A 26,679-nucleotide genomic window follows, 5' to 3' on the forward strand; every position below is an offset into this window, starting at 1 on the left:
AAACATTGCTGCGTAAATTCGTTGTTTCCATTTTTTTTTTTTTTTTCAACGTGTATATATAAATATGTAATATATTGTAATTTGTTTCGCCACAGATTGAAAATATTTTTAAACAAAATTTTCTCGGCTCGACGCATATAATATATTTAAAAATTTTTTCACCGTATAGGAATTTTTATACGAAACGTATAAACGATTTTAGTATGTTTTCAAAGAAAATCGCAAGTTTGACTCGCATTTCCTCGTACATTTGTCGAAATCGACTCGTACACACCAAATTCCCCAAATTGTTTATTCGCTTCTTGTTACTTCGATAAATTAAGTCCAACAGAAATCGAAAGAACATGTAATTATAATTGTTCGTCAAGACTGTGTATATAATTCCTTAATTTACTCTCATCATTTGTTCAAATCTCACACTCTGATCTACCAGATCATTTCCTCGATAATCCAAATCCAGTACACACAACGTATATACCGTCAGTTTCGAGTTATCCCCGCAAAAGTAAAAAAAGAACGAAACAAAGAGAAAAGCGCGAAAAGTAAAAGCTCCCGCGGATTTGAAAGTCTGAATTACAAAAAAAAAAAAAAAAATCACAACAAACAAAAAAGAAACGCAATAGAATCAAAAAAGTTGATAGAGAAAGTCAGCCTCCGGAGTGTAAATAAAAAACAGAGAAATAAAAAACTGTGTAAGAAAATCTCCCGATAGATCCGATTGACCCAGTTACACGTCGGCAGCGGCTGTTTCCCTATGTCGAGAGGACTCGGTCGGTTTGTGACGTCACGGAAAAGCCACGCCCGTACTTTGGCAAGCTCTCTCGCACTCCAACTTTCGTCTACCTTTCTCTCATCTCTCGCTCTCTCCAACGGGGATTGACCGGCAGTTTCGTGACGTCATTAATCCCGGACGTGCGACATGCGGATAAATCGTACGTACGTACGCGTGCACGTGTGTATGCGCTGCACGGGTAATACCATGCTACACACATGTAAAACTAATCAAAGACCAGAAGCGGCAACTCGGTACGGCGTCTGACCAAACTCCCTGATTACTACTTCGTCGTGCAATCAGGCGGACGTCCCCGCACGCCGTTTTATAATACCAACTTTTCGTAATACTGTTACTGTACCGAAAGTGGAAATGACGGCAGTAATAGGGAAAGGTAACGGTAATCGTAATAGTAACAGTAATAGTAATACTGGTAGCAGTAGCAAAGGAAATAGCAATATTAATAGGAGTAGTAGTGGTGGGAGAACAGCAATTACTTTGTGATATATGTAATACAGATAAGTTGTTAGAAATAAAACAACAACAACAACAACAGTAATAATAATAATAATAATAATAATAATAATCGAAATTATGAATCGAAATTTAAAAATTTGACATCAGAATTTCGAATCAGTAACTACGATAATGTCACCCCAGTATTTTCCGGAAGCAATTCTGAACAACACGAAATTTTTTCCCACAGCACACATCGAAGTGAAATGGAAAAAGAAATCCTTTCTATGAATACGTCCCGAATATCAATAATGATTAGCCATAAACTGATAGGATGATCGATGAATATATATATATAGAAAAATGACGTCTGTAAAATGTTCTTCAATTCTGAAATAAAGGGTTAAGAAATCAATTTTTATCATTTTAGAACAAATATGTTGTACAGTATTAAAAGAAAAGTGTAACGCGTGCGATATTTGTGCGATTTTTTGGGACGGAGCTGAAGTTCCGAATTTGAAAAGTTCCGAAAGCGTCTGATTGCGAATTATTTGGGGGGGGGGGGGGGGAGAAGCTTGAAGTAAGGAAATCAAACTTTTACGAAACAGCAAAGTTTCGAATGGTAGGAAAGCGGATAGTTCAAAGTTCTGAAATGCGGGATTCCGAAAATTCAAGTTACGACAGAGCAAATTTTCGAAAAGTAAAGTTCAGATGGAGCGAAATAAAGTGTCGATAGAGTAAAATTCCGAAAATTAAAATATACTCACACAGCGTGGTTTAATCAACGAGTGGGTAGAAAAAATGAACAAAACTGAAAATCGGAACGACCAAGATTCCGAACGTAAAAATATGGAAAATCCAAAGCAAAGAAAGATCAAAGTGGTGAAATTTCACCAAGCCAGAAATTCACAGAATTGAAAATCTTTGATCATTCGGGATTTCGATGTTTCAGATTTGTAAATTTTCTCACTCTCGCACTTTCGGAACTTCGACTCGTCGGCATTTTGTCCTCTCGAAACTTTGAGCTTCGAGCAAAGGACCATTAAAAATTTCGAGGTTTCGTCAAAGTTCGATTTCTCCACTTTAAATTTCGCCACCAATAAATTCCTGACTCGGCGCTTTCGGTACTTTTCAACTTCGGAATTTCAATCCCGCCCCGATATTTTACATGTGCCAAAACAGTGCAACCACCGCAACGGAGATTGAACGTACACTTGGCATATAACATGCGATGGGATATAGTTGATCGGTAATAGGATCTCGTCTTAAGAGGGGCTTCGTTTTTCCGTCGGTACGTCTTATCGAGAAGCGATATGTACATACGTAACACACTCTCGCGATACACATATAACAACTTACATAAAAGCTCTCAAGAACTGGGCTAAGAGGAGGATTTTCCTCCTTTCTCGGACAACGAGTATAAGTAATAACGCATCTTCTTGTCGATTTTATAACAGTGTCTAGATGCGGTTTACGGGAAACATCAACTCTTGTTATCACCTATCGTCTTGAGAAGGAAGATAAATATTTCCCATAATTTATATAATTATAAATAAAAAAAAAAAAATGTAAAAAGAAAAAAAGAAAACAAGTAACGCAAGGAAGGGAAATGAGGGTGTTTTACGACGAGGCAAACCGTTATGAATCAAACTGCGTTAGGTGAGCGACTTGGAAAGTCTCCTTGAACCCCCAGGATAAGGGAAACATTTTTATCGCGACCCGGGTTATGTACAACCATATACATTTATGTAAATGTGTGCACGTGTGCGGATATAGGAACTATGTACGTCGAAATCGAAAAGTATGTAAGGACTTGAAATATGTGGTTGGAAATAGAGGAGGTCCAGGTCGAGAACAAACACAACTGATTGGCTCGATCTGTTCAGTCTCAACGCAAACTTTGAGTTTCCTTGAACCACTTACTTTTTTTTATCTTTACTCCGGTCGATTTTCAAGTTGTTCAAATATCATTCGACAACGATTTCCGTACAATTAATTCATCTGGGATAACGCAATCTGTATCGGAGTAAGGGTAAGGAAAAAAAAAAAAAAAAACTGACAAGAACTTTAACAATTAAAAGTTGTGCAACTTTTTCGTTCGCGATTAGATATTTGTAGGATATTTTCTGTTCAATAAAAAAATATAACGCAAAATGTTCGACTCGCAAATTGACAGATATACATGTATGCAAGAAATATATCATCTCACGGATTCTGTGATCGTATTCAAAGAAAATTTCTAAATCGTAGCGTAAACCGTAACAACAAGAGGAACTCGCGTACCACTTTTGACGCGGTTGCGTAACGACACAGAATGGTGGTTTTTTTTTTTTTTTTTTTTACTTCTTTCTTTCATTTTTTTTTTCCACTATCCGGAGGGTCGTCGAGTTTACAGGATTAGCCAAACACGAACAACATCAAACCCCTCGTATCTTCTTTGTTTAAAGGTCCAATTGCAGTGGGCGACCTTTGCCTTTCAACGAATCACGAATCTAATTACTCCCAGGAGTTGCTGTCACGTTTGACGGCTGTCCTCTGTACAAGCTGTACTGTTTGTGAAATAATATGAATGCTGGTTTGCTTCGTGTTTTTTTTTTTTTCTGTTTTTTTTTTTTTTGTTTCTCCACCGCCCCCTTCGGGAAAAGAAAAAGAGGAAAAACAGAGAGGTAGATATTTTTATTTTATTTACCGTTTCCTTCGCTTCTTGTGTAATCAAATAAAATGAGAAATATGTTATAAGTCTGAAACTCGATGTGATGTAATACGAGAATTGCTTTCAAAACGAATTACACGGTAGCAACTCATGCGGAAAACTACAACGCACGCCAGAAATGCTTACGTCATATTATACGTACGTAATATACGTAATATACATATATGTATACACAGAAAAGGTAACCTTCTTATATTTAATTTAAATAGAAATAAAAAATCATGCATGTATCATATGTATACTTGACGGTGAGTAAAAAATGTAGTGATCGGATTAGCTGGAGAAACAATGCGTGTTAAACAGATTGAAAATTGATTAAATTTATTCAAGTACCTATAATACTCGTTATAATAAAAGTTACGCTTGATATTTTAGGGTGTAAATTTCTGAACTTTACGCACGTTGTTTATCGTAAAAATGAATGTTGGGATTTTTGTAAATTTGGTACATGGCGTGTCTCAGGAAATCGCAAACTCGACACAAAAATGTCTGATGCATGCATTTTCAAGGTAATCTTCTCTTTCCCTTCCAAAGATACGGGATGAATGTGACTGATGTAAAATCGAGTGAAAATAAATTCCAAACGATAGAATAGCGAAATAAAAACTAAACAAGTTTAGCTGTGGTAAATAAAGATTCGATGAGTTCAAAAAAACAATACAGTATGGAAAAAGAAGAAAAAAAAAAAGAACAACAATAAGCAAAGAAAATGAGCAAGCGAATTTTCACCAAAAGAACTCTGCAATTATATCAACAAGTCTGTAAAAAATCCCACACTTATAATCTGCCTTTCTTCTTTTTTGACTAAGAAGAAACTGTAACATCCAACTTCGACGAATCAAAGCTCATTTTGTTGTTGTAAATTGATTATCCAGAAGTCGATAACCGCGACTGAAGTACGCGACAACTTTTCAGTTCGCATGTTGAAAATAAGCATAGCTGAATTCCATACCATGGATGTAGAAAACGGACTTGGCCAGGCGTCCAACAAACCAAAATTGACAATTGCTGCCGGGTTCGTCGTACCCGCAGACATAATCGATCTATTTCTGGCACCATGAAAAGCATTAATACTGGGTGTAACATGTAACCATGCAGCCGTATAAGAGAAGTTGTCCGAAATCGCAAAGCGAAGAGCGAGGCTCGAGTCTCATCCAATTCCTGACCCAAACAGCTGGTAGAATCGACTTTTGTCCAATAATAGCCGCCTCGCTTAGTTTCTTCTAATCAAACTGGCGTTTAATTCACGCAGATTTGAGCCGCGATTTATATAAGTTCAATCAAAAGTTTCATATACCTTAATTAACAATTTCTATTAACCGTGGTTCCATTGTTGTTATTCTTCTCTTGGCTGGGTAACAATGAATTTTTTTTTTTTTTTTTTGTTTTTAATTACCCGCGGTTAGAATGCCGTAAAATTAATCAGCCAGACCATGACCAAAATCAATTAACTTCAAATCCGCCATCGAATCTCAGACAGTATAATTATATTGAGTTTTTATGGCTTGTATCCTCAAATTATAGAATAAATATCGTAAGACTAATGGAAAACTTACATTTCGACGATCTTGAGTACGATGATTGAATTTTTTTTTTTTTCTTTTCTACAACGTGTCGAAAAAGTATTCACCGCATGCAGCGATTTATTGTTCTTTGATCATTACGATTTGTTCGTTTACAGGCGAATAATGAAACGAAAAAAATGTCTCTTCGTTCTAAACAAAAGGCATTCCATTTATAAACAAAATCTGTACGAAATGAAATAATAATAATAATAAAACAAAACTGGCGGGAAGGATTTACGTAGAATATAATCCGATAACAAGTGAGAAATCACTTTAAGAATTAGCATATTTCGGCAATATTTTCTTATTTTCTTATCACGAATTATAATATATATGCGAGAAGCTAAACATACCTCGGAGTTTTCACATTAGCATTCCACAGTCGTATAGAGCATATTGCTGTAAAGCTTCCTCAGAGCTCAGGAAATACGATCGACGTTCATCCCAACTAACGGGGTACGAATTGCGAATATGACGAGTTGGTAGTAGGTATACATAGGTATACATATAGTGAATAAACGTTAAACGAGGCGATTGGAAATTGGAAATCACCGTCGACGATTAATTGGACAAAAGACTTTCGGTGTATAATTTTAAAGACCGGAAAGAATGAAAGAAGTTGAAAAGAAAGGAAAGAAAGTTGAAAAGATCTAGAGCATAGAATTGAACGCGATCGACAGATGCGGATATAAACCTTACGAACAGTGGGTTCATCGGTTATACGTACTCCACGAATTATACACTGTGAAAAATTTCATTTTTTATAGCAACTAGAAAAATTGAGTAAAACAGGTATCGTTAAAGAAAACTGTTTGAATATTGTTGGAATTACGAAAAACGAGGTGCGCGAAATCATTTTGCGCTATCGTCGATCCTTTTTTGGTTATTGCAACGCAAAATCAGTTTCTGAGGTTTACTCTACTTTTTTAGTTAAACAAGGCTTTAACGTCAATTTATTGTCGCACGAGCATTAAATTTCGGCAACGTTTACAAGAAAATATAGCAAGAATGTAGTAACAGCTGGAAAACTAATTTTCATTTTCTACCTCGAACTGTATTTTTCGATTGTGGTAAAAAATGAAAATAGTTAAGGACTGAGCGGTAACCGGAAATAAAAATTTCTCTCACAATAAGTGTATGATACCTACGAGGCAAAAGCGAGAACGAGAGAGTTTCAGGGAAAGACAGACGACACCTTTAGATTCGGTAAACCTTCGTTTAATCAAAGAGATGAGGGTCTAGAAGAAACTGTGGTAGAATAATAGCAAGAAAATAAGGGTATAAAGGGTACACAGAGAGAGAGAGAGAAAAGGTGGAAGAAAATGGTCTCGAAGATCACAGCTATGGCCGTTGGAGTAAACAAGGAAGAGCCAGTGGAGGAAGAGTAAAAGGACAAGGGGGTGGTGGGTCAAACTTCATGAATGAGATTCCGCAAGCTCGCCGGTTGTGAAAGGGCGAAACATGCCCGCGTCACACGGCTTTTCCGCAGGGTACGGATGGATGGATGGATGGATGGATGGAGCAGTCGGCCCTGGAGGGTCGATATCGGCATCCGAGCAAGGGGGGATTTGGCCTCCCACCCAGGGCGCAACTAAAGTTCCTACTTGGTGTAAAATTGAGCCAAGCCTGCATCGGCAGGCGAGAAATCAAGCAGAGATCAAAATCGCGCCCCAGCCGATGCCGAAAGCCTTGACTCTCCAAGACTTAGATCATATCTGGGCCTTGTACCTGTAATGAACCAACGTAGTCGACTTGTTTCACGATTTATCGCAGCGTCACCCTGACTGTTTACCATATCCACCGGTGCGCGAGTGTCTCGAATTCCGGGTTCAGGAAGCCGTTTTTACTGACTCCATTTTTCCAAACTTTCATCGAATGTAACATTGGAGCTTAACTTTTGAGCCGAAAACTGACAATGAGGAAAGAATCTTGACGATATACTCGGAAGATTGAAAACTTGACAACTTTTAGAATATCACGGTGATGATTCAGATACTTTCCCATTTTTCGAGTCAATTTGACGTTTATCTTTGTTATATACTTCGTTATAACACAGATCGTAATCCGTTGGAGACCGTTTGTCAAACATATGCTTGAAGTTCTTCCAGTCTGAACAATAAGTATACCTTTTCGATGTACGGATAACTTTAACCATACTTGATTGATCCCATCAAGATACATTATACAATATAGATATGAGTCTATCTAACTTGTATCAGGAGTGTGAAGTAATGAAAGCGACGTGAAATTTTTATTCCTCTTTCGTCGTCCGCGTGTCTTTTAAAACCGAAACGATCATACAAGGATAACTTAGGTAACGAGTGGTTCCTGTATCGAAAAATGGTCAGCAATGTCCGTTTACTCTAGTTTCAAGTTCTCATGGTTCCGGCACATCTCTTTTCGCTAGTTCCTGACACACGATCAGTTCTACAACGACCTACAGTCGTAGTCATTGACAAGATCATCGAGCAGTGTTATCCTTGGGTTTATCTGCTCGAATTCAGGTAAGCTGGCCACTGTTATCAAGTACAAACACTGTCCATTGTCGATGACAATTTACGATGACATTGAAGGTAGTTGTGGTAGCATTTAAGTAACGAAACATAGAAAGAAAAGTTCCCTGCATGGCAGCCTCAGCTTAATAATCAGCCCGGTTTAATACTGAATTTCAAACAAGCCTAGAATTCATCCTAAAAATGGACCCAAATTCTTAGGCAATTCAAAATTGGAATATGATCGAATCAATGAATGTTATGAAAAGAGCAGACAACGGTTTTCGAAAAATTCTACCATAGCGTGATTTGCGGCTACGATTAACGAAGTTTTTTGAAAAAAAAATGTATATCTTTCAACAATAGGTACTTTCGTTCAACAATTGCACGTTCCATACATCCTTGAATCAAATATGTCATGAAATTAAAGCCACATCACGTTCTTTCGAGATTAATATCTCTTACGGCCAATTAACAACAGTAAAAATCGTCAAACGATCCGCACAGTTATAAAACGAGAACAAAGTTAGTAACAATCGTAACATCTGACCGTTACGATTGTCCAGAACATCATAACATCACAAAATCATAAAAACCAAGAACATACCAAATACATTTTGGAAAGCCAACACCTCGATAGTCGTTCCAACATTTCGCAATGACGATTGTAGGTGCCTCTGAGGTTTCGTTACCCCAACTTTACCAACTCCAACCTTGTGATACGTTTCGTTGGTGGGGTTGTGGAGAGAGAAGGATGAAGAAAAAAGTAGAGCGAGAGAGAGAAAGAGAGAGATTGAAAGAGTGAGAGAGTTTAGGCGGGATAAGCGATCGAAGAGGAGAGGCGAGGGGTTGAAACGGTGAGCGAGGGGTGCCAGAGAGACGAGGATGATGGCGGAGGGAGCAGTTATCGAGCGGACGACGAAGAGCCCTACGCCTGAGCCACGTTCCTCTCTTCCTCCACCTCGGGTTCTGATACTCACGCCAGTCGAGAGTTCGCTACTATACGACATTCGTCGGGGATAGTGGAATTCCCTTCCTTCCCACCCCGCGGACGTGCTCTTCTTCCTGTGTTCCTGTGTTCCTCTACATCGACGACGTCCAGGTGCTCTGCAATGGCGGTAGTAATGGTGGGCGGTTTGCGTAGGCGGATGGATCGGTTATACACGTTGTGTAGGCACCACCACCACCACCACTACCACCACCACCACCACCACCATCGTCAGGTATAGAAGGGCTACTCTCCTCTCCAGGATTCTCTCCACCTCCTCCACCTTCTCCTCCTCATTCTATTTTACATATACGTATAGCTACACAAATACCTGTATACATTCTCCTATTTTGTCTCCCTTTCCAACACGTAAAGCGTCGCTCAATTTCCGCCCCCTCTTCCTACTCCTCTAGCTCATCCTCATCCTCGTCCTCATCCTCATAGACGTAAAACTCTTTCTCCGTATACACACCAGCCATGCATCGTCGGTATGGAGTAAATTGCGCACAAGGAAAAGAATATCCACGTTTCTACATGGAAATTGTTATACGTGTATGAATGTATGAGTGTGACTTCTAAATAGGCAAAAATAGAAGCGTAGAAGAAATTTGACTACAGGCAAATCGTAATCAATCAAATTATACTGGTTCAGAAAAATTGCACACGTAAGTCATGACGCTACGAGACGCTTTGAACCAGTTATACTTTGTTAAAAAAAATTCTCCACAACTCTGAATATTACTACAAGTGTGACGCGAGTGTATTTCTGAAAAATAAAACATCGTTGATATCCTCCCCTCGACTCTGTCGTATAATAATTATACGTATAACAGTAAAGTTTATTGTACGAGATACATTGATCTAAGAGATTAAGCGACAGTCGATTATTTAATTATGTACCCTGCGTGCAACGGTTCGGGCTTAGAAACGAACGGGAGGATGGGTGAATCGATAATCTTGAGAAAGGATGAAGATACGGGAAATAAACGAGCCACTGCCCAACTGAGCAGAGTTCAGTGAAGCGAACAGTGAAGAAGTTCAGAGAGAGAGACAGAGAGAGAGAGAGACGTTCAAAATGATTAAACTCAAGTGGTAGGTATACTGTTATTCATCCGATTCTATTATTTTGTCAAGTGGAATATTGCGGAGCATTTATAAGTGCGCGGAAGACAAAATTTCGACGGAGTCGATACGCGGAGGGTAAAAATATTAAACAACCTTCCCTCCTTCAAACCCATATCGCGGGAATATTGTTTCTCTTTCGAGCAAAAGTAATTTTCTTCGTCGATTTACAGATTGTCGTTGTAACTGCAACGGCAGCAACGATTATACTGGCGAGATTTTCGCGTGAGATTAGAGCAACCAACCAATGAAGGAAGGAAGGAAAGAAGGAAAGAAGGCGCAGCGGGTTATAAAATCGGTACTCAAGTTGCCGCGTGAAGCCTTGTGGAAATATCGTATCGACGTGAGTTAGCCGTGAGTTGCTTAAACACCAAATTCGCGATGTCGAACACGATTTGTCAGCTGTGTAATTACGACAAAGACAACTGCGAGTTCCGCAGATTTTTAAATTTTCAACGGACGACCTGTCGAAATGACATAACCAATCGTAACTTTTTTCAAATTTGGAAACTCAAATGTTTCTACTTTTATTATACATACTTGGTTCGTTTTTCACCTTTCCAAATCGATGTGTCGTGAAAGGTTGAGAAGAAAACGCAATTCACCACTGCAGGGAACGAAAACTCACGCTTATGTGTTGCTAAGTGTTAATTTCACGAGGGAAGTTGCGTCTTGAATTTACACGTGGTGTGAGACTCGCGTATTTATGTAATACGCCAAGATTAACGACGCCACGTGCGTTTCTACGTAGAGAATATACATATAAGTATAATATACATATATTCTACAAACGCAACGGTGTTGAAAAGAATAGAGAATAAATAAACCAAGTATAAACAATCTGCTGCACCGAAAGAAAAGTAGTAAAAGTGTACGAATGATTTTACATTTCCTCAGTCCTTGATTTATGTATACAAAGGAATATGTTGGCGATTTTTTACCATCTTCCGACTTTTTTTTAGCTCAAGTTTTTACCTCGAATAAAGGTTGAGAATAATTTTCACCAAAGTTTGTTCTCGAAGTTCATTTTCGACCAATCGCAAAGCCCGGTTGAAGATCCAAGCCTGAAATTCCAAGGCATCGCTGAGACTGCGTAAGAGACAGATATAAAAAAAAGACGAATTTCCAAGATAAATGACAGGGGTACAATAATAGCAAGCGGCAAGTAGGCAACCAATGAAAGAAGCCTGGTATTAATTCAGCAGCCATGCGTCATGTCAGCCGCATCGCGTCACTGTAGTAATTAGTTGAGTCGCAACGATTCCAAAGAGAATACCGTAATGTAAGTACGCGAGGTTTCCTCGTGATGCGTCCCAGACGACGCCAAGTCGACTCAAGTACAACATGAAAACCACATAAGTGGCTGAATACTTACAAACATGCCGTAGCACGCACGAATTTAAAGTGAAGAGAGAAGCTGCACACATCACGGGATCCGATCACATGGTTCTGGTCTAAAAAACATTTTTTTTATAGGTAGATGTGACAGTTTTTTTCCAAACCTGAAAGGCCTTGGCAAGAAGTGAAAATGACGGAGGGATTCGGAAGGAAGATTCTTCACGGGGTTGAAACAAGCGACGTTAGCTTCACGAAACATCGAAACAGAATTCGTTGCCTTGCAATTTTAGAATTACTTTCAAAGAGTTGGATTTTGAATAATTTGGGCACGTATGGTTTAGCAAATTTCAGACAATTTTAATAACGCGAAGCAATGATTTTTCTTCGACACGCGTCAAATGGTTCTTCTAGCTTTGACCTATGAAAGTGCAAATGAAAATGCAGTTGATAAATCGTTGGGATAAAAAAAATCTCTGGATTCTCTTTCAGGTACGTGTATAAAAAAATAAAGCCACGACGAGAAGCAGGAATATCGTTAAATATATTGTTAAAATCGAAACGATCATAGGGAAAAAGTAACTTGAACGCGACAATCGCGCGTTGACAATGGAAACTATCGTTCGATCGGCACTGCAAACAACGTGACAACTGTGCGGCAGATAAATTGCGGCTTAAATTTTTATTTTTATTTCAATTTTTTCCCCGCTTCGTCTTCGAAATCGATAATATACACCATAGTGCACACATATAACCAAAGCGTCGGTATAAATGGCAACAATCACGATACGACGCACTGCTTTTTGCTCTCGCTTTTACTTTTTTTACTTACTACTATTCCTGTGTTTATTTTTTTGGTTACAGTTGTACGGGCTCTAAGAACGAGAAAAAGAAAATGAAATTTTTTTCAAAAACCCAGAAGGATGCTCGCGTTTTTTCCCCTTCTATTTTAAAGTTTGTATAAATCAACATGTGAAAGCTGATTAGATGAAACATAGGCTTTAAGAAAATCTGGTTAATAAACCGAACCATCGATATACTCGAACTGAAAATGAAGTATAAAGAAATCAGTTTTTGTTACTCAAAAATTAATTAACCGTAATTACTTTCTGCAATCATTACCGACGAATAGACTGTATCAAAGTCTTTATTACACACATATATCCGGTATGCTTAATACATTATATATCGATAAGTAATTTTTGATAAATTACAAACGGCTTGTTTTTTCTTAGATTCGCTTTATTCCAATGTACGTTAATGCCAGAAACGTATTCACAGAAAGAATTACGGATTCTCTGGTTTGAGGAGAGACGACGATGCCAGAAGGTACATAAATCATTCTTATATCGAGTTCCAGACGTCGATGGTTGTACGTTCTATCTGCGTAATAAGAAAAGAAAAATTCCGATCCAATCCTTTTCGATCCAATCGATTTACGTTCCGACTTGAGACCGCAATCGTTCTCCGCATGTCAACGACTACAGCTAAAATAATCATCTACGCGTATAAATAATATGAGTAAAAATTCAGTGTAACTTCTTTTTACATTCTAATTCAGATTCGAGATGAAAAATAGGAAAACATACGAATTTTTGTCACAAACTTATTAAGATACGCTCATCAGTGATCTCCGCTAATTGGAAAAGCGCATAATAATTGTTTTACTAATTTATTTAGCAAGCTTTCGTCACTCGTAAGAATTTGATAAGAAAAAAAATAGAAATAAAAAATTTCCAATAACGTTAGAGCTTTCGATCATACGTAGTTCAGCCGGCGGAATATGAAACAGAAATTTCAAGAATTTGAAGCGTTGAAAAGTAAAATTCCAGCATCTCCAGTTTTCAAAAGGCGGAGGGTTTTGTTCGCCGCTTCAACATTTCACCGTAGTATTTAGGTGTAGGTATGACTTATATACCTGTCAGCACACACATGCGACTGTGTTTCTAAAATAAACTTGGGAGAACTCTTCCTCGATCAATAACTAGAGGAAGAAAACTAGGTGCTGCTGCTGCTGCTGCTGCTGCTGCTATCGTTGCTACAGACTCTCGGTTCAAATTTTGTTTCAAAAAAAAAAAAAGAAAAACTTGTCGTTATTATTGCCGGACAAAAATTGCGTTTCGTATTTTCATTCTTAAAAATATGAAGTAAGTTAGCTAACAATTATACGTGCCTACTTAAATGGGATAATTACGCGTGCATTGCCTTTTAATTACCAAATCCGCATGCTCCGGATTTTGTGGAATCTAACGAACGGGAGTAAGAATCTCAGAGAAAAGCTGAAAATGGATATAAATAACGTCGAATTAGTCGAACAATGCGCAGAGTAAAATGTTCAAGTTTTATTTTATCTCCGAGCGGATTGAATATAACCGCAGCAATTCAATATTTCATGGTATAGAACTCAGGATTACACTGTACGTTAAATTAACGTGTTAAAAGTCACGTTCGAACTTCCATTTTAGTACTGTGAATGTGCGTTCAATTTGTCTCTTTGTTATATTTTCATTTTTATTGTTATCTCCAGTTGAGAGAAACGAATAGCTGATCAGGTGAATTCGTCGTCAAGTGTTCAAGTATTTCATGCCTCCAAAAATGCGCGTGAAAATACATAAAAAATTCGCGTATACGTCCTCATTTCGTATGTAATAAGGATGAAGATATTTATTTATTTATTTATTTATTTTTTCTTTTCATTATTTACAGGGCATAAAATTCTCCTTCTACTGATTTATAACAGGTATATCAAAATATTTGTGCAGATATTGTTTCATCGGTTCAACGTTTCGACACGGCCACGAAATCGGAAGGTAAAAATCGAATCGAGGAAAAGACGCAAACTAATCCGATATTTTACAACAACCGCATGATTTGAAGCCGAAACGGTTCCGATCCTCAAATTTTTTTGGGCCCGATTCAAAAAATCGTGAATAAAAAGAAAGAATGCTGTTGAACAGTGGTTTCTCTTATATTCAACCATAATAATTCATCCAAGCTGCAGCCAGCCAACCACGGATATAAGAGTTAAGTCGGTGAAAAAGAAGAAAAAGAAGAAAAAAGTAAAGAAACACGTGGGGAAAAGGGTGAAAAAAAATTTAAGACCGGACAAGAATATATATACATATATGCATTAATATAAAAGAGAGCCTCTTGTGTCTCCGTGTATTCGAGCCTGCCGCGATGGCGTCGACGCGAGAAAGGCGAGAGCCGAGAGTTGAAACATGTAATTTTTTACCCCCTAGTTACTACAAACATAGCCATCATTGCTACTCGGAACTTGTTACATCTGGGTTAAAGAAAAAAAATTTTTATTCTATTTTCCCCCCTCCTCGGAAAAATCTGACAAATAGAAATTACTACAGAGGTATATAGAGATTTTCTTTGGGTAGAAGGGAAAAAAAAAAACACATCTTTAAAATTTTTTCGCTCACGAATTTCCTTCGAATTCTAACCATAATTTTATGATTCGACTTTACAGTCGATAAAGATAGCTCGATCTGGATTTTGTTATTGATCATGTTATTGTACCGTAGAATCTTTCGAGCTTCAGGATGTCCAACGATTTTGATATTATAATATGGGTCTTTTGCCGAATATTCATGATCTTTTAATTTCTGGGTATAATTACGGATGAGAGAAAAGAAAAAGAGAAAAACATTCTTAGAAATATTGAATACGTTTGCTGCATATGATCGATCACGCGGAGATGTGAAAGCTCGAGTTATGTAAAAAAAAAATCATTCCTTAAAATCCATAACTCTTGAAAATCATGTGTCGAAAAAAAAAAAATTTATCAATTCCGAAATAGAAACTTCGAGAACCACAGTCTCTGTCCATAAGCTTGGAAAATCTATAACGATTCAATCGTACGATTTTAAATTCAAATTTCCCGACAACTTTTTATATCATCCTCGTACATACTTTTTCCAACTCCGGCGATATAATTGGCCGTAAATTTCAGTATTTCGTTGTAAAAGTTTTTCTATCTCTGTGCGTGCTGAGAGAGGAGGATTCGGGAATAATAATCGAATCCTGAAAATATCTCGCGAAGTGAAATACAATGCAGAGTAATTTTGTCGAAAAGTCTATACTTTGGAGAAATTTAAAAGTGGGCCATTTGCTTGAGGGGGGGGGGGGGGGGGGGGGGGGAGAAAAAGAAGAAAGATTTTCAGACGGAAGGTTGACGCTGCTGTTGCCGAAGGAGCGTAACTACGGTAATTAATTTCCATTCTTTCCTCGTTACACCGCCACGTCAGAGGTGAAAACGGGGCGGCCGCAAAACGGCCGAGAGTAAAAAAAGAGTAAAAAAAATTTGTTTAAAATTAATACTTTCAAGCTCGTTACACAGTACAATGTATACATATGCATACGTATATACCTATGTATGTATATAGGTGGATAATATAATGGATACTCGGAGGCTGGGAGCTTGCGAAGCAGGAAATGACTTCGTCACGCCTGTAAATAACTCGGGAAAAATAAGGAGGAGAATATTGATGAAGAGAAAAAAAACAATAAAAAATAAAAAAAAAATACATGAGATATGAGAAAAGAAGAAGAAAGTAAGAAAACCGGGTAAAGTGAAAAACTTCCTACTTCATTGGACGTAAAGCGAGAGGGACTGGCGTGCCTTGGATTAGGTGTAGTAGTTATGTGTACTATACATAGGTATATAATCATGAAGATTTCCGTAGAACAGCTGGATATAAGTAAAATGCTCGCGAGGGAAAAGAATGAAAGAGGGAAAGAGAGACGGGGGTTGGCTATTTTTAGAGTTATTTTTAGGGCACAGGGTGAATAGACGCCTTTCCAGTCTTTCTCCGTTATAACCACGACAGAGTCCGATGCGTGTCTTTCTTTCATAGGCTAATGCGTTGAACCTCTCCGTGTGTATGCATTATGTACGTACGCATGTACTCGTATATCTTCCCACTCTGCTTCGGATACTCGGCATCGAAAACCGCAATGAAACCTTTATCGTCAGCGATACACGATGCCGAGTCATGTATATTATACAGTTTTAAATTTTTATCAAAGCCTGCAGTGACGATATATTCGCATTAAAAGAAAGTAGTCGCGAAGTCGAAAAAAAAAAAAAACACATCGCTACTCATACAGACATATCTAAGAATTATTTTCCATTTCAAATCATAAAAATTTTCATTACTTTAAATTCTATTTTATTTCTTTATATATATTATATATAAATGAAAGCTAGTGGCTTTAATCATGGATTTCCACAATAATAATAATAATAATAATAATAATTAAATGCGTATTACGTGTGTGAGTGTATAACGCATACTTTCTGCCAGCTGAGCTGCTGCTGTTGCGGTGGTTCGCATAAAATTGTCAAATGTTTGTGACAGAAATTAACTTCTATGCGATTCAGCAACAGCACCGATGGAAAATTAACTTATTAATCGTCTCTCGCGTGTGTATAATATACAAATAAATATACAGGTATACTCGATAAGCCAGGGAACGATCTCTGTCGAGCGTTGTTGATTTTCCCCAGTGTATATAAAACATGCTGTATACGCAAGTTTCTATGAATGTATATTGTACACCTATAAACGTGTTAAGCTGTTGACCGAAAGAAGGAAAAAAACAAAGTATATTAATAAATAAATAAATAAATACGGTACTAAGTGTACATATATATGTATACTTGTATAGAATTAAAGCCGCTTTCATCACGGGAAAACAGACTGAAAACACAACTTTAACTCGTAAACTTTTTTCCAAGTGTCCAAGATAAAACTGCAATCGAATTAATTTTTTCTTAACGCTGCGCGTTTTTTGCAACAACGTCACGGTTACTCTGACCAATGAAAGTAGCCCGTTTTGCAATAGACTGTGGAGACACGGAGAGATGATTGACTCGCAATCATTCGGTACGCAAGCACGAATTTGAATCCTTGCGCGAGTACCAAAAGATGGCGCGTAGCGCGTCAAGTATCTAAGCGTGGTGACGTCAGAAGTGCCGTAGCCAATCCTCGCGTAGTTTTCCGAAAGCCGCGGGATATTGAAAATTACTTTGAAAAGAAGAAGAATTCAAGGCGTAGAAAAGAAGGCCGTCCGTACTTTACCGACTCGATTATTACACTCTCGCGTATATGATTTATTTACTCTTATTCGCGTTTTGCGACTGTAGAATTTAGGTAGTTTGAATTACAACGAATGTAAACAGAAAAGAAAAATTTGTCACGTTGACACGGGTAGCTTGTATCTTTTCGCAGAGGCTAGATGCGGCTACTTACGATCGTTTCAAAAATTTCAAGGTAAAAAACGAACAAACAGAATTCTTTTTTCAGAAGCAAAATAAGCAAAATGATCATCATCGGAACCCGGCTGCAGCTGAGCGTCGTTATCTGAGAATTAACTCATTTATACACAATCGCAGGTAAATAAGAAGCAAAAAACGGTCGATTCAACGAGACTCTGTAAATCTAATGTCGACGGCCATCGTCGATGGGTGGGAATTAGACCTGATAATCCAGGGATTAACGCAGATGGAAAGGCACGTCTAGTACATATAAGCTTTCGGATGAATGTGTAGGTTATATGCATACACGAAGTCACGTGCGACTTCCACTACGTTCCGTTGTTCGCGTTTCATCACGCACGGCAATATATATCGGCCAGTGGGAAATGGTGGCAAGCAAGAGGTTCGATGTTTCATTTGCATAAATTTTCCCCACCTCTTTCCCTTCTTCTTTCTTTTTTGTTTTTTTTTTTTGATAAATGTGACCAACATGTGTAAAAATAGCAACTGTACCGCAAGTTTTCCGTCAAACTCACCGCTAAGCGCCGGCAAGTAGGCAACCAAAGCTACACTTTATATCGCGACGTGTATCGGAATGTAGCTTCGGTTGCCTACTTTTTAGCGTTCAGCGGTTAGTTTGACGGAAAACTTTCGATACGTACGTACGTATACTACTTACGATCGACGTTTCTCGTGCAACACAATGACCAGTGTAGTTTATCCCACATTATGCAGATGCGTGCAAAGATCGGAGCAATGATTTCAGGGAGGTTAAAAGACGAAGCGAACCCCGTCGTGACGCTGTGTGTGACGATGACTTGATTGCATCGTTACCGTACTTAATCACTGCGTTACTCAGGCGAAACACGTCGTCGGAATAACGTATAAGTACGATTATCGGAAATCAATATCTTGTCGTCGTCATCGTCGTCGTCGTTGCGTCGGCACGTTACTACTACATACTATAAACACGTACTATAGGTGATACGCAGATTATATGTACGAAACGCCCTACATACCTCCCATAGTTGGATTATACGCGGGGCATACCGAAGAACCTTAACGCGTGGTATCTTTTTAGGAAAGCTACGCGTGTATTATGATAATAATAACAACAACAGCGATACTAACGAACTCGACCGATATTTTTATAGGTAAGTATCAGGTGTACAAACCAGTCAATCACGTGAGGCATTGCTCGAGGTATCGGTAAAAATTGGAAATTGAGATTTTAGATTCGCTCCAGAACTTTCTATATTTAATAAAAGTATTGGTCGAAAGATTGGACCTAATTTTTTTTTTTAACCCCTTTTTCAACATCTGACAATAAGGCGCCGCCTAGTACGCTACTTCCGGAGCGCTCTTTTTCTAAAATCTAGAATAAATTGAGTGAAATATAACAAAATTGTTGAATCCTAGTCGATAATAGAGTTTTTATTGCAGTAAATGACATGTAATATGTTACTCTTGGAAAATGATGTATATGTGAGAAAAAATGATAATAGGAATAAATTTTTTATATCAAAATGAAGAGATAAAAAATCTTATGCACAATAAAGTTTGTCTCTAAGCTGGTTATTCTATTGAAAATCATTCAACGTTCTCTCTGCAATATTATTTATACTTCCGCGCCAAGGCGACGAGACTTAATTCGTAATTTGCATGTATAAACGTAAAATAATATTTTCCGGGCTTATTCGTTAATCGAATCGGAGAATCGAGATGACAGTTGTTTCAGGAATTAAATTTGCACCGCTTTATTTCCGGTCGCACTTTATCTGCGATTTTCGACAACATTTCAAGTGCTAAAGGCTGCAAATGGTCAATGACTGTACGCATAATTCCAAGCTGTATATAATATACAACATAGAGGGGTTTCTCGGATCTTTCGAAAGGTTAACTGTGATATAATTATTCGTATAGGATGAGTCAGTGGCCTCCAGAAATGCGAGTCTCATCTGGCGAACTGCCCACGCACAAAATCTCCGGGGAGAAACTCTCAAGGCTGATTGGGCGTCGGATATCGACGCTTTATTCGCAAGCTCTGTGATGTAGAATGAATCGAAGTTTTCTCAGATTTATTTTGATGAAAGAAAAGATCGGAATACCACACCAAATGGAGGAACGGGGGAGAATTCGACCAGAATGCAATTAGAGGAATCTTTCAGCGGAAAGAAAAAAGTAAGAAATTTTTTTCTGAGAAACGGTGATGGGTGAAAAATTTTAATTTCTTCAAATATATTGCGATACAACGTATGCCTGAAAGTAAAAATGTTGAAATAAGCTTAAAAACTCCAGAAGCATTTGTCTGCACGAAAAAACGGTCAAGTTCAACAGAGTTTTCCCCTGGAGAAATATTCGTGGAAATATATTATTTTCACCGCGTCTGATTGGCAGACTGATTAAAAACTGAGTTGCCTCAACGTTCCGTAGTCTAGATTTTCGTTCAATTGCTGCAGATTAATCGCGCAGCGTAAAAAAGTGATCAACTACCTACATGTATACATAGAAGTATTTAACTGTAAAAGCGTGAAATTGTTCAACAAGATTATACAAATGCATATAGGAAAAATTCTTTTGTATACGATTCTCGCAATTCTCGCGTTCAGATTATATAATATAATATACAGCGCAGCTGAATAACCGAGATATGTATGTGTAACGAACAGTCCTCAATTGATGGTTCTCGGGCAAATGTGACACAAAAAGGAATCTCAAATTATGCCACAGAGAAAGGGAGAACCGAGTGGATGACACGCGCCCCAATTTTCGTCTTACGTTACTGCGTTTAATAATACAGTACAAGTGAATTGATGTAATCTTTAGAAGTGAGTTTAAGACTTCTGAGAGAATTTCGATAATTAATTAGGTTTCAATTCGCATAAACGTTAATATGACAAGTATGGTACAGGAAACTAATGTAATCACTTTTGCAGCTTGTACAAATGTTGGCTGGAGATTAACAGAATGGTAAAGAATGATATGAGGATGAAACTTGTTCCTTTGCAATAATGGTAATCTCCTGAACCTTCCATAGTTGAACTATCTAAATTCGATGTTCACATTCTAGCGAGATACGAAATTACGAACTTCAACTTCGGGGTTATCAGTAATTAGAAATCGATTTCTCCGCACGGTTATGTACAGGCGAAAGAAGCAAAAAATAGTCTCCACCTCTCTCCCTCTCCCTCTCCCCCTCTCTCTCAGATTATCATAATTTCGTTACAGAGTGGAGATTTCATCACATTTTTAGAATCAGAAGCTGCTGCGACGAGAATGGATTTAGCTGAGTGAAAATGGGGGAGTGGTGTATAATCTTAAAACAGGATTATGCATACATTTTTCACAAACCCCGATGCGAAAGGTCTCGGAAAAAATCTGAATTTTTAACCTAACGGGTGTGCGTTTCATTATACCTACAAACTTGTATTACACCGTAGCAAACATACCCTAAAGTTCACGAACATTATCTATTCTTCGATCAAGCATAATGTATAATAATATCATTATATTCAGCTAGTCAATCTAAGATTCGGAATTTTTTGTAATGAAACTGAAACTGTAAGTCGGAAGGAGTGAGTAAAAAAGAGTAGGTATCGGAGTAAAATCGATTCTCGTGGTAGTACGCACGTTGGCTCTATTAATAGGTATAGAGTGTGCGTAAAAAAGGTAAATTATTCAACGGGAAACTAACATTTCTTTACAGGTAGACCAACACCGCAGGTAACAACAAATTTTCTCATCGTGTCGATTACGTTGTTGTGGGACGAAACCCATAACAACGTGTTTCAAAACCGATGAAAATTCATGTTCAAATTTCCTACTTAAACCACCTTAACGTGAAAGAGCTACAAAAACACTATACATCGGAGGTTTTCTGCCAAACACAAGCCGCTCAACGCGGTCAGATCGGCAACCGAAGCTACGTTTAGTATCGCGCCGTCAGATCGGCAACCAGAGCTACATTCAATATTCCGCCGACGGATCGGCAATTGAAGCTACATTTACCATCGCGCGGGCAGATCGGCAAACGAATTCGGTATTCCTGCGTAGCTTCGGTTGCCCGTCAAGCCGTCGTAGTAGCGGCGAGTTCGGCAGAAAACAGCCGGACCAGTTCCATCCGTACGTCCCACTAACCTGATTCTCGGAGTTGAGTAGCTTGAGTTGTTCGTTGATGAGACTGTACTTGGTGCTCTCCTCCTTCCTGAGGGCGCGTTCCTTCTTAAGTTCGGGGCTCCAGAATGTTTTAATGCTGTGCATAGAGCTGCCGAGTTTCTGATTAGTGAGCTCAAGTTCCTTCTTAAGGTTCCCAAGCTCTCTCTGCAGGTCGTTATTCTGATGCTGAAGTTCGCCAATGTAGCTTCCGCCGTCGCGCATTAGGTGAGGATTGGGACTCTGGCGAGCGGACCGGGACCCGTATATCTCGTCGTCGAGATACAGGCCGCGTTCGCGGCTCCTTTCGCGTGGTTCGCGAATCGGCACGAACTCTCTGTCGTGATCGAGGATACCGGCCGAGGCGCGATCGAGGCTAGTGTACCTCGCCGACATACCGGCCGAGGCCGACATCGCGGGCCGCGAGGCGCTTCTCGATCTGTGATGCCCCCCGCCCCCCGTCGACATGCTCCGCCCCCGTTCCTCCAGCATCACGGGGCTGCCGAGGTCCTCGTCTCGCGAGTAATACGGACTCCCCAGCTGGTGGTGGTGATAGCTACCGTAGCCCAGGTGCTCCGGCGAGTTGTTCCCGCTTCGCGTGCCCCGCTTACGACCCAGCGGGCTGCCCCGACCGCTCGCGTAGTTTCGCGACGGACTTCGGTCGACCGTCGGTAGCTCACCGACCCTCCGACCGCTTCGCGGCGACCGCGTACCCCCTCCGGGACCGACAACGCCGCTCCCGCCAGAGTAGGGATCCCGCGACATTTGGGACCGCCGACAACTCAACGACTCGCCTCCGAGTAGCTCTCGAGTGGGAGTGAGGCGGCTCGGACTCGCTCAGACTCGCGCGACACTTGCTACCCTCTAACTAGCCGCTTCCGGTCTCGTTAAGCTCGCGCCATCTTCCAGACCCCCCCGACTATCTGTGTCCTCTTTATCGTTTCTGGCCCGAAATCGAACGCGGGATTCTTCGATATTCTCCACGAGAATTCTTTTTACCTCAATACCTTGGGATACTTTTATTATACATATTATTATCAATATCCAGTTCGTTATTTTACCAGCAAGATTTTTCACTACGGACTTCGTTACAATAAATATTATCCGCTTATACTGATTTTTGTATTATTGTTATTTTTTTTTTTTTTTTATTTTTTTATTATATTCTCTCATCCGCGATAACTTTCAACTGCGCACGATCAATCGTTATACTATTAAAATTCTTACTATTTATAGTGTTATTATTATATTATTCAACTGTATTGTACATGTATATAATTTTTATTGCAACCGACGCGCGTAACAATTACAGATTTATCATCGCGATTCAACCTCGCATCATGCGTCACGAATACTTTCCAGATTTAACGATCAATTGTTTTGTTTTCTTTTTTTCGGTTTTTCGATTCCAAGAGACAGTGTATTGGTGTACTCAGGTGTGTGTGTGTGTGTATGTGTGTTTGTGTTTCTGTGTACGTGATTTTGAGAAGAATGAAGAGAAGAAAAATTAGTAATTCTCACCGATGAAAACCACGATAGACAGATACCAATTAATCGGTGTAACAATATGGTGATGATTTATTTCGATTACACCCCTACCGTGTAGCTATCCAAAATATGTATATACGTGAGGCAGTAGCGTTTCGTGTCGATGTTTAATCAAATATAATTTTACTATACAAACGAGCGTTATTGTTGTTCTTATAATAAGAATTATTATTATTATCATTAATTTTATTATTACTATTATTATTATTATTATTATTATTATTATTATTAATGTTCCGAATTACATTACGCCAGCAATATATGTCATCTTCTCGAAAAAGAGATTCATCGCCCGTTTTAAGGAATTAAATTTTTTTTGAATGAAGTTTCTTTTTTCCTTCTATATAAATACCGCTTCAGAAATACTTCCGCACTGTGGTTTATATGTTTATTTTTTCATCAGCAGTCGGAAACAGTATATAGAAAATTAAAGTTAGGAAACTCAGATCGCGTTTACTGGAAATTCCGTATATGAAGACTGTATTATTATTATTGTTACAGGCAGTCCGCAATTGATGTGCGGCACAAGATTTTTATCCCCTAGGGTATGTTCGTGTATTTTTCTTGTCGAGTTTACTTTTTTTTGTGAGGAAATACGTGGGATTCCGCCGTTGTGGTACAGGTATAGCTTGCTATTAATAGAGACCCTTGTAGGTTAAAACTTGACCGAAATGAACGTAATCGATAGTGTAGTAACAATGATAATAATTTTACGAGAAACGTTTCGAAAACGGTATACAAAATACGCAACGCGTAAGTTTTCAAATGTACTTAATTGGAATTGATGCGGATTTAGGAAGAAGAACCGTAAACGGATTTATTATCCTTCTCTCAATTTCCTCTTCTTTTTCTATCTTACTTCTTTCCTTCCTTCTGTTCCTAAGATGTACAGACGGTCGTCGCACACACGCACATAATGTTAATTGTCACTCGCGACACAGTCGATAAGAGCCGTGACAGTGTCATGTAAGAAACGGGGTTATACATCATCAGGCTCTTCGCGAAGATCGAGGATGAGGAGAAGGAGAAGGTGGAGGAGAGTTGGCCATCATCATTATCGTGACGATTCTTTTCATTTTTCTTTATGCTTCACATAAAAATTACGGATCATTAGCTCCGACACACATAGAATACTTCTAAATTCGATTAAGCTTCTAACTATACTAGCAGCGGTCAGTTTCTGTCCGTTTCTTAGGGCTAAATCTATGCCAGTTACTTATTATCGATCTCATTTTCTTCGCGGTTCCCCCCCCGACGACTGTGTTCAGGCGCTCAAACCGCCTACGATCGATAATAACGCGACGAAGAACCTCACAGCACGGCGACTACGCGCGCACTGAGACCGAACGGCGAAAATCCTGCTGCTGCCGCTGAAGCTGAAGCTGAAGCTAAGGCTGCCGCCGTCGACGCTGGCGCTACGCTCGGCGTTGTAGCTTCTTCCCTTTCAACGCAACGCTCGAACGTATACCTATAGGTATATCAGCGCTAGTCATTTGTTCGTCGGTCGCCCTCCTCCCTCAGCCCCCTTCCTCCAGACCGACGTCGACGAGTCCGTTGCTTCCGCCTCGCGGTGTGACGTTGACGCGAATCGCTCGCTAGTCGGGCGATTCGAGCGTTCGCTGCTCCGTTTCATCCACCATTCCTCCGATTCCTCGTTCCCCGGAATCCCCTGGGCCTTTTTTGTCACTCCAGCACTCCGCCACGGATCTCTTTCTCTGCCGGGCGGTCTGAATGAGCGCGGAGGGAGGGTTTCGACTCTGCATACGCGAGCGTCCCCCCCCCCCCCCCACTCCGGCGCCCCCTCTCGCACCGAATAACTCGCCCAACGGCCCCGGCGTACGACGTCGCAATCAATGAAGCTACGATTCGCCGAGCAGTGCCGTGCCGCGTCACGCGCTGCCCCGTATATTCCAACGCTCACGGCGAATCGACCTACGTACATGCAATATGTACGTCTACCTACCCACCTACGCTCAGGAGCTTCCGACGTACCCGGACCATGATCTACCCCAAATTACGACCAAGGTGGATATGCTTGTGCTTTTTGTTCGTTGCATGTTGTCCTGAAAATAGTTAACCCCGCATCTAACGTTGCTGTACGCTATTTCCCTGAAGCGTGGGAATTATTGAGTAACTATTTTTTAGCTCCATCGCAATGTCGGGTATCGCTGTATTCGTAATACTTTTTACAATCTACTTCCGGAACTGCGATCTGTGATATTGAGATTATAGCAGTTATACCCTAAATTTTATCCAGCTATCGCAGAGCGTGATGGAGAACCGTAATGCGAAAATACATCGATCGACTTAAACAGGATCAATGTTCCCTCGTTACAATGAGAGGTTTGATTATTCACAGGATTCAATTAATAAGTGTGTGATCGAGTGTGACGACGGAATCGATCTTTTCCCGTCTTCCTTACGTGGCATACGCATGTAATTTCATTCTCGCGCAATTCAAGAAAATGTCACAACTCTTTTGTTCCGTGACTATTTTCTCTGTGCGTGCGTCGGGCCTAGGTTCGCCAAAATATTTTATCATTTCTTACACAAACTAAAAACCTGATGTATTGATCGCTTCCGGCAAAGGTGTGTGTATATTCCCTTTTTCCATCCACACGTGCGAGTACCGAGAGAAGCCTGAAGGAACCCACGCTCGCGTTTTTCGTGTCCTCGTTTTCGTAGCGCTCTCTGACACGAAATACGTTTTTGGAACTAAGTTTCGAAGCGAACGGTCGGTTAAACGAATGTCGGTAACCGAGCAATTATCTGCTGTATTTTTGGCACGTAAAATTAAGTATCAAAAATGCAGTGAATGATAACAGAACACCTTGATGTAGATCAGTAGACAAAATTGAACAAATTACAAACATCCACTGTTTCCGTGATGCCAAGTACGGCAGAATGTTGGTCGGTTACCAACCGGCTCGTTTTGAAAAGAATGATTTTTCTTGTTTTCTTCCTATTTGTGCAAAAAAAAAATATAGATTCGAAACTATCTTTTCTCTCATTTTTCATATCAATTGCGTATTTATTGGAGAAAATGTCGTTCACAAATTATCGCTTGTAATAGTTATTATATTTTCACTGTTTTTGCATGTTCTCTGAACCTTTGACCCTATTTGTTTAAGATAATATTTTTTTTTCGTTGCTTATAAACAAATTTATTAAGCTACCAATTTTAAAACGTTTGTTTAGATTTTCGTTCGTATTTATTTTTTTGGTTCATATTATACGTATAAACAATAACGTCATAATTATCGCGATT

The 26,679-nt window shown here is 39.3% G+C and overlaps 1 protein-coding gene across 6 annotated transcripts in view; it reads right to left on the bottom strand.

Annotated features, from left to right (window-relative positions):
• The window catches only part of brp (bruchpilot), a 72,521-nt gene extending 47,669 nt beyond the window's left edge, over positions 1 to 24,852 (bottom strand). For 2 of the 6 annotated variants that reach the window (XM_046637241.2, XM_046637242.2), the window contains exon 1: positions 21,849 to 24,844. In XM_046637241.2, the coding sequence (XP_046493197.1) occupies positions 21,849 to 22,628 (780 nt within the window). In that variant the 5' untranslated portion in view covers positions 22,629 to 24,844. Of the gene's footprint in view, positions 1 to 21,848 lie in introns of all 6 variants that reach the window. The other 4 variants (XM_046637243.2, XM_046637246.2, XM_046637247.2 and 1 more) reach the window with 3 other exon arrangements.
• Positions 24,853 to 26,679: the final 1,827 nt, after the last annotated feature.

Source organism: Neodiprion pinetum, chromosome 1 (assembly GCF_021155775.2).
Source record: "Neodiprion pinetum isolate iyNeoPine1 chromosome 1, iyNeoPine1.2, whole genome shotgun sequence".
NCBI lineage: Eukaryota > Metazoa > Arthropoda > Insecta > Hymenoptera > Diprionidae > Neodiprion > Neodiprion pinetum.